This window comes from Astatotilapia calliptera, chromosome 14, assembly GCF_900246225.1.
Source record: "Astatotilapia calliptera chromosome 14, fAstCal1.2, whole genome shotgun sequence".
Taxonomy (NCBI): domain Eukaryota; kingdom Metazoa; phylum Chordata; class Actinopteri; order Cichliformes; family Cichlidae; genus Astatotilapia; species Astatotilapia calliptera.
This window is the reverse complement of record NC_039315.1, coordinates 20,559,911-20,569,163: the sequence shown is the minus strand read 5'-3', so window position 1 is coordinate 20,569,163 and position 9,253 is coordinate 20,559,911. Positions and strand designations below refer to the sequence as shown.

The 9,253-nt window shown below is 39.2% G+C and overlaps 1 protein-coding gene across 1 annotated transcript; it reads right to left on the bottom strand.

Annotated features, from left to right (window-relative positions):
• Positions 1–6,082: 6,082 nt before the first annotated feature.
• LOC113036743 (mRNA decay activator protein ZFP36) lies at positions 6,083–8,913 on the bottom strand. Its single transcript, XM_026193196.1, has 2 exons — positions 8,798–8,913; positions 6,083–8,334 (listed from the first exon to the last, which is right to left on the bottom strand). The coding sequence occupies exons 1-2, from the start codon at positions 8,828–8,830 to the stop codon at positions 7,147–7,149; spliced, it is 1,221 nt and encodes a 406-aa protein (XP_026048981.1). The 5' UTR covers positions 8,831–8,913; the 3' UTR covers positions 6,083–7,146.
• Positions 8,914–9,253: the final 340 nt, after the last annotated feature.

Here is a 9,253-nt window from a genome sequence, read left to right as displayed (position 1 = left end):
CATGACTGACGAAGAAATGTGGAAAAATGGGAAGTGAAAACTCTGTATATTTATACATAAATAAAGAACAACAAACAAGCTCATTGAGACAAAGATTTTGTCTGATACGATACACAGACACACACACTCACACTCGTTTTCATATCTTAGTGAAGACATCTAATTGACATAATGCTGACAATCAGAAATGAATGCATAACCCTAACCCTTGGCCTATACCTAACCACAACCTTATTGTAACCTTGACAATCCTCAAAAATGCCTTCAAACTCATGGGAACAGGCATTTCATCCCCATAGTCCCCACAGGTATAGTGGCATGCACACACACACACACACACACACACACACACACACACACACACACACACACACACACACACACACACACACACACACACACACACACACACACACATATGTATATTCAAAGATATCCGTCTCAGTGTGGTTGTTTGTTTCCTTGTCTGCAAACTCCTCCTAGACCATCATATGCCAACCAAACTTGGCATATGAGTAAATCTTAGGTCCCTGAAGGTTCTTATCTACATCAGATAATTTGACGTTATCATGTTGCCTAGCGACCGCCTAGCAACCTCCTAGCAACAGACGACAATTACCTGTTTTTAGGATTTATGCACCTATAACACCTAATAAAAACGTCATATAATTTATAGCCACAAAAGTTGAGTTATATATGACACACTATGATGATGTCACATTACTTGGAAACCACCTAGCAATAGGCCAAAATTACCTCTTTCTAGAGTTCATGTAGTTCCAATACATCAGTAATGTGAATATACCTGCATCTAAAGGCGCGCTTGTGTCAAAGTCAGCTGAAATGATTTGTGTAAGCAAGGTTTATTTGTGCACTGTTCATGACTTGATGGACCAGTTCTGTTTAACTTCTGTATAAATCATATCCATGGAGATGGCCACCTTCCAGGTTGTTATTCTGGGTTTTCATTCTTGTGACACAACCCAAAGTAGCCATTTCTGCTTTTCAGATCATTTTGTACAAACTCATCTAGATTCACTTCTTGTTCTATGAAATAGAAAAGTTTCATAGGTTAGGATCACAACAAGTATTTTTGCTGGATGAAAAACCATTTCTTTTACCACTCCTGGCTCGCTACAGCTGCAATGCCTTTTTTTCCACATTTAAAGTTTTTCACATTTTCTGTATGAAGAACAAAACTAAACTAGAAAAAAATGATAGGGATCCATAGATATTTCTGCATTAAATTTCGAATAACACTTCACTAATCAGTCAATTTTCCTTTGAGACCTTGTTGAGTGAGATTTTCAAGACACATTCAAGAATGAATAAATAAATGCTCTTCCTGTAAATTGTAAATTGAATATGTTGGATGCCTTTAGGGCTAAATCAAACCGGCTGGTGAAAGTAAAACTTGAGAGAGGAAGAGGGGAGTGAAAAGAAAAGAGAAGTGGCTGTGAGGGCTGTGAAGGGAGAGTTCAGGGAATTTTTCTGCCTTACCAACTCCTCTCCCCCTTCTTCCCTTACAGTCTCCACCCCCTGTTCCCTCTGTCTGCGTCAAAGGATTGAAGACAGAAGAGTAGAGAGCAGGAGGAGGGGTGGATTGAGGTCTTTAGCAGAGGAATGTAGCAGTGAGAGAGAAGATGGCTATAAAAGGACAACACTTCCTGCACTGCTGTGATGTCACTACTAAGATATTTCCTCCTTCCTTTGCCTCCAAATCTGACATACGGATGCTGCTATTTCACCTTAATTTCTCTGAATTTCTCCAGTTCTCCTTCCTGCTAAATTCCAAACTATGGAGTTTGGATTTGTTAGAATTATTTTCCAAAACTAACATAAGCAGGAATGTTTATTTTACATGCAATGTGAGCAAATTAATTCCTATGCACGAGGCCCGGGAATGTACATTTAGTCTACAATTTCACATCCATGGTTCATAAACTATACTATATTTTGTTTTCTTGGCACACACATCTGGATCTGTCATTTAAACATTAATTTACCAAGTAATTGGTTGTGCTCTTTAAGTACATAAGAGCTTCATTATTTTCTTTGTTATGGATTTGGTGAGCTGGATAAATTTTTTTAAAGCTCATTAGTATTTCAGAAAAGTGACAGTGATGATTGAGGGAAATAAACATGTAATTAGGTCTTTGTAAATAAAGTCTTGTAATCATTGTGGGCTATTTAAATTGGCAGCGTATTGAACTTTAGATTATAATGAGTTTTTAATAATATGTGAAGCTAGTTGTGCTCAGCATTCATCTATGTAAAGAGTCAGGCTGTGATTTTTAAAAAGCACATCATCGACATAGCAGCTCATGCACCTTCCTGAATACGACTAACTACATTTGAAATTACTAGATGCTTTTTTTCAGTGCTTTTTCAAGTCTTTGGTGTTCCAGATGACTTCTACCTAGTATTGCACTATTTTAATCTATTTAATCTTTTCAGGTCTACCCCTTCAAATTGCACGTGAAAGTGAATCATAGCGATGATTCAACAAAGGTTGACTCCTCACGCTTCTGTGCAAGGATCAGCACCACTGTGAGCACAGGATGTTTAACAGTAGAGGGCAGTAATATAGCATTAAAGTAGACTGAAATATTGTTCAACAATACAAGTAGGATAACAAAATGTGTGACCTTGTCTATATAGATTTTGATAAACCAGCTATTTTACTGTATGTTTCTGGTGAACTGCAGTTGCTTCAATATTATTGCTTCAACGATTAAATGCTGGAAACTATAAGGGGGAGTGCCTTTAAAAACATCAAATAAGTGTTTTTAAAGTGTTTTAATGCACGTTAACCCCTTCGGGCTTTATCTTTTCCAAGAAGGAAAAAACAAGGCAGTGTTTAGTGACCTCGTTGGTAAAGTAGAAGTTACATAACGTACTCCGTCACGCTCTGAATGGTTGACGAAGGCTTGAGGTTGAAATATTACTCAACTACAATGCTTAATCTGCATGTTGTGACAGACAGATAGGGAGGGAAGAGGCCGTTTTTTTCAAAGCTATTAGTAAATTACAATCATACTCAACTTGAGTTTACTTACTGAAACATGCAGAGACTCATACTAGCATACTAGCAATTACTATATATGTGTCACAGTGAGCTTTATATATTTACTAGGTATGTGTGGTTTTTTTTTATTTTTTTTAAAGGGATGCCAAATGCTGTCATTTTTCTGTAAAGCAAATTTACCTTGCCTTTGAGTATAAATAAAGTTACCTTGAACCTTGAACATTTTGATGGTAGAAATTTTACTTCATTTTATTTCCAGACAGTTTGGTCAAAAAGGATTTGATTGCCAAAGGTTGCAAAGTTCCTACCAAACTGGTTGAAGTTGAAAACAGGCTACTGAAAGAGCCTCTTTAATACATGTAATAAAAGCAAATTCAAGTTCTTTTAGTTTTACAACTTTAGTCCCTGAAGTTTCACCTTGAACTGAAGTTAACTATTAAAATGATTTATAAAGCTCATACTGAGTGATACCTTTGGAACCAAGTTTTTGTATCATTGACTTTACTATCAGTCTGCTTGTGTTTATGATGAGAATGAAAGGCTGTTTTGACCTTTTGAAACTATTGCTCAAGTGTCTTGGGATACGATTATCTCAGTTATGGTTTTACCTTTAGACTGTATTGCATACAATTGCTTTGATAGACCTTGCTTCAGTGTGTATGTGTGTGTGTGTCTGTGTGTTCCTCTATGCATGCGTACGTGCCTTACGTGTATAGTGCTCAGAATCAGGTGACTTGGGTAAGGTCAGTTTTGACAGTAACAGCCATGGTTGATCAATAACTATTTCACAGAAAGCAGTGGTTATGTTAGCCATGTGTGTGTGTTGCAGTTCAAATGACTGTAACAGGCTTAAAGACATCGTGAAACGAAGAGTCAAACAAACACAGAAGAAATAATTGAACGGATTAATTACTATGACTTAAAATGCTTCCAGGAAAAGTACACTTCGCTGCACATGTGAGCTATTAGAAATTACTTAACCACAATGGCCAGCTTCTCTGTATTTTCATATATTTTCACAGAAAATTATGTTAATAATAAATTAAACAGTTTTTTCGTCTTCATTATTTGGTCTCATAAGAACACGTTAATGGACTTTAACCAGTCTGGCCTTATAGAACAGGCTGTGAAATTGTGAGCACACAAACACCCACTCATTCCTGCTTTTTTGGCTTACTGTTTACACTTTGTGGTCATTGTCCATCACCATAGCAACACATCCTGCTATTGATCAGAAGGGGAACAAAGTTGGAAGGCACAAGGCTATGAGGTTCACTTGGAGTCTGAAATCCAGCCCTTAAAGAATCTAAAGAATTGACAAAAAAATGGAGCTTCAGTCATAAATTAGATTTTATTGTTTGAACATAAAGGGTGTGGGTTAGGATCATAGCAGAGCTATCTTAGGGATAGGTGTGCCATACGTTTTTCACTCATGATTTCCTAAGGTTGCGGTGTTTTGTTCAGATTAGTGAAGTTTGCAAATGTGGATGAAGTTTACTCACTTTTATTCAGGAAATGTCAACACAAGCAACGCATCTGTCACTCTGTTAATATTGGGAGTATCATGTGTATCGACACTATATAACCACATGACACCGTGATGTGGTTACATGTAACTCTGGTTACTAAATGATCTTGGTTATTTGTAGTATGTAGGAGACGGACAGCAAACAAGTTGCCTAAACTCTTTTTATTATAGCTTTTCAAGTCAGTCGAGTGTCACTATCATATAATCCTGTGGCTGGGATAAACATGTATGGTCACCACAAACAAACCTCACCAGAATTTTTGTGGAAGCAGATGGAGAGCAATGACAGTGTTACCAGTAATACGAGTTAGTAGGAAGAAGTGTCTCCAAAACTGATTTCTTAAGCTCTTAACTTGGAGGGGGAATTGAACCGTCCCACATTTCTTGGAAATCCTGATTCAAAAGATCTCAAATCAAATGGGAAAAATTCCCACATCGTATTTATCTCAACAAGCTGCAAAACTGTAATCAGATACATCAATGATTTGTTGTTTTTATTGTCCTAATCTCGTTAATGTGTCGGACAATTTCACACTTATCTCCCACAAGTGCTTCTTCTGTGTGTGTTCTCAGATATTCTGGGTGTTACTGTAAGGAGGACTTTTATTATTCCAGATCCCAATCTTGCTAGACAGTGTACACTTCTTTGACAGTATGAGGGCGGGGGCAGTTTGCGCAACAGTCTCAAGGGGAATGTAACATGGAAATTGCAACAGAGTGTTTTAACAAACGCCTCCTTAACTCGTAAATGCGCCTTACAGAAAGTGACGACAGAAAAAAGATCATTTTTTTTCTTCCATGAGATTTCCCACTGCTCAGTTTTCGATAAATGCTTTTTTGATATGTAAAAAGCAATTCTCCATTTGCTTTGAACAGTTACACTAAAAGCAATACCCTAATATCCAAAATTCAATTTAATGCACTGCTGCAAAGAGCTGCCAAAACATTGCAGGTTTTACCTGGAAATAAAAAGCTGCGTGATAGTGCGTATAAACACGGTAATCTAAATACCTGACTGTATACACAACAAAGATGTATGGCACAAAACAGAATCGGGAGAGAAAAAGTGGAGGACAAAAGGTCAAGGTTCCATATTCAGGAGACTAGTTATTATTTAGCTGTAATGCAGCAGAATGTATATTTAAGTATAACATGTATAGGCTTTAGCGCATTCAAAATCTCGATCTCATTTCAAATAATGTAGAAAAAAATCCTCAAAAAGTATTTGTGATTCGGGCTCAGAGGTTCAGCAGATTACTGGAAAGGTGAATTTCCCTCCATTTCTTAAAATCTGGTGCTACTGAAAACACAGGATTTCCTACCAACACACGTAGAAGTCAAAGTAGTGGTGTTTTAATAATGGTTGCTTCCATTTAAGGGGAAGCCCAGCTCCAATGTGTCTAACTGAAACACTTAACAGAACTGGGCCTTCATCGGTACACATCTTCTTTCCTTGCTGTAACTACAGGAAGTTCCTGAACTCCGCATGTGAATGCATAAGCTGTAAATAACACGAGTCCAAAACATCAGCGTACAATCATTTCTTTATTGAGAATTTTTTTTTAAAATGTATTTTTCTTATTTTCAGGCAATCAAAAATATAAGATTATCTTTTCTACTTTGCTTTTTCTCACATTTGCATTTCACAAACAGTGAAGTTTTTTTTCCATAAATAAAGTACAAAATACAATTTTCTCTAAATGCAAATAAATATCATAATAAATATATCAGTTTAAGTTAAACAACACAAGGTAACCAATACCCAAAAGGAATACTGCGGTGTTCCCTGAACCAGGCTGTCAAACACAAGGGGGGAAATAAAAGATAGTGTGCAATTTACAAAGTAGCAAATATTACAGAATGTTTTACAGAATCAAATGTTATTAAGTGTATATATTCAGATTTGAATTCACTGACATACCTTATTTGTATTAGAGCACTTTGATCTTTGTGCATTCTGCAAGTTGTATTTGCTTCCACGTCTACAAAACGACAGACACACACATACACTCTCACATGCATATTCTGTACAAGGCCCACACGCGCACACACGTCCACACACAGACAGAGTGAAGAACGAAGCTTTGGTTGAATGCTACTGAGAGATTTGACAGGTTCTCCCTTTAGAATTAGCTGTAAAGTGCATATCACAGACACATGTCAGGTCTCACTGGTAAAGGCTACTGAATCAAACATACTGTTTGTGGCACAGAGCATAAATAGCCTATTAGGTAGGGAAAATATTCAAGGCACAGGAATCACTGATTATCACCAAAGCTATTTTGATCACTACCAACATTCACCGGTAATGTCAAGACCTGCAGATGAGTTAATTTTGACGGAAGACCGCATATATAGGTCTTATAAGCTACATGTTATGTATAAAAATAGATTGATAACATTTGGGTACTTAAATCATCTCAGTATGTGTAGTTAGTCTAAGATGAGCTCAACTTTACACACATAAATTAAGAACTTTAAGTGTTATTGTCGACTTGTTCTGAACAGTTCTGGTGCTGATGAAAGTCCAGATAGACAGAAAAGTTAAAAAGAAAGTCATTTATCTTTTGTTATTTCCCTTTGGATCCATTTAGTCAGACAGGGATAGGCGTTCAAACACAGTGAGCCTCTTGGTGGCTGAGCCATCAAAGGTCGGAGACTCGGTTCCACTGGAACTGCTGCTGCTGTAGGACTCCTCCAGGGAGTCCTCAGAGGAGAAACGCTGCAGTGAAGGCTTTACGAATGTTCCAGCAGCTGGAAACAGCATACTGCTGTCCTGGTGCTGCCCGTCCTTCACGTTGGTGAAGACACTGCTGTTGTTGCTACTGAAATTATTTCCATGACCACACACGCAACGTGAGACCTGTGGCTCCAAGATGAGAGGAATGTTATGGATGTCTCCAGCGCTCATACGGGTTTGCTGGCTGCCAAACGGGAATGCTGCTGCCTCACGCTGCACAGAGTCAAACACTGGGGAGAGAAGGTCAGCAGGAGGTGGAGAAACAGAGGGAGCACGGCTGAAACCCTGGTTAGGATCACCGAAGACCGAGGCGAATGATGGAGGGGAGGAGCTGCGAGAAGAGCCCAGAAACCCAGCGAAGCTGACACTCTGGCGGAGCTGGTGCCGTGGATTGTGAACACTGGGTGTTGTGGTAGTTTGCTGCCGCTGGAATTTGGCAGACAGTAACGGACCATCGCTGATTTTCTCCTCATGGATGAAGTGGCAGCGTGAACCATAGGGGCAGTAGCCAAAGTTATAGAAGGTTCTGCAGGGCTCTGTCTTGTATTTGGGGTGGCGGTACAGTCCTCTTAGTTCTGCCTCACCATGGGCAAACTGGCATTTGCTGCCATACTTGCAGCTGCCAGTCTCCTGGAAGCCACGGCACAGCTCAGTTTTGTAACGGTTAGAGGACACCATTGGTGGGGTCTGGGCAGAAACAGTAGATGAGGGAGGGAAGCCTGGTGGGGGAGGCACAGTAGTAGCAGTAGGGCCTGAGGGAAACAGCTCTGAGTTCTTCAGCTGTCCAAACGAAGAGAGAAGGCTGCTGCTGGATTCAGTTAGACTCATGGAGCGATCGGGACGGAAAGGTAGCTGTTTCTTTGTGGAGACAGGGGCCGGGCCCCAGATGGTTGGCCAGAGAGAGCTGCCAGTGTCGTCATTATTAACATGCTCAGTGCTCATGTTGAGGCTCAGAGAGCCAGGAGGGGAAGGGGTGAAAAAGGGGGCAGACCGATGGCTCTGCCCTGAGACTTCGTTCAAGGCCAGGTTGATCAAGTTCTGTAACAGACAGAGGAGACTGTTAGAATCCAAAACAATATATGTCTAATATTAATGAAATGCTGAACATTTTCAAAGTCTTTCTATAAAGCTTTATTTAGGATATTGGGTTACATAAATGCCAAACAAATAATAACAACAACAATAACAATAATGTAGCCAAATTAAATTGAGATTAACTGAAATAATATAAATGAATAAAATCATAGTTTGTGATTTTCCATTAGTTTACTGATACAGGAAGATTAAACTAGGGCACACAACCAACTGAGCAGCTGACCGTCTTAGTCACCTCATTATGTCTTAAATCACAAAGTGAGGAGGCACTCTGTCATTTCAAAAGGTGTTCGCATCAAAACACCTTTTCAAAGTGTTACAGTCAGAGCGCCTAAGCCACGCCACCCACCAACTAGAAAAAGGGTTTTTCAAAACAAAAACAAAACACTGAAGTAGTTTGACTCACCTTTGTTAAGATATCGTCGAGCATTTCGGACATCCTTTTGGCAACAAGTTAAGGACTCGGGTCTGAACTCCAGTTGACTGTTGGATATATGTCCAGTTTTAAAAGTTAATGGTCGAGCCTCTCCTTTTAAGTCTATTTAAAAGCCCCTCCTATACTGGGAGGAGTTTCCATTCCCCCTTCCGGGATGACGCTGCTGCTGCCTCAAGTTTCATATGAGCTAAGAGATGGGCGGGACTTAAACGGTAGAAGAGAGAGAGAGAGGAAGAGAAGAAAGAAAACAGTGTATTTTTAACTAGTTGCGTGAAATGTGTCAGTTTCGTAGGCAAGGGGGCCTATTTACATAGCTCTCATACCCACTCCAAACCTAGAACGGCGCACACTTGTTTTGCTGTTTTTGCTCTTATTCTGTACCAATTAGTGTGAATGATTTTTAACCGCACAAACTCTGTGATACTT

Bases quoted from the DNA above. Each gene is read 5' to 3' on its own strand.
- LOC113036743 (XM_026193196.1), bottom strand. From the start codon at position 8,830: ATGTCCGAAATGCTCGACGATATCTTAACAAAG. The intron at 8,335-8,797 runs GTGAGTCAAACT...TGTCTGTTACAG, and splicing joins TCGACGATATCTTAACAAAG to AACTTGATCAACCTGGCCTT.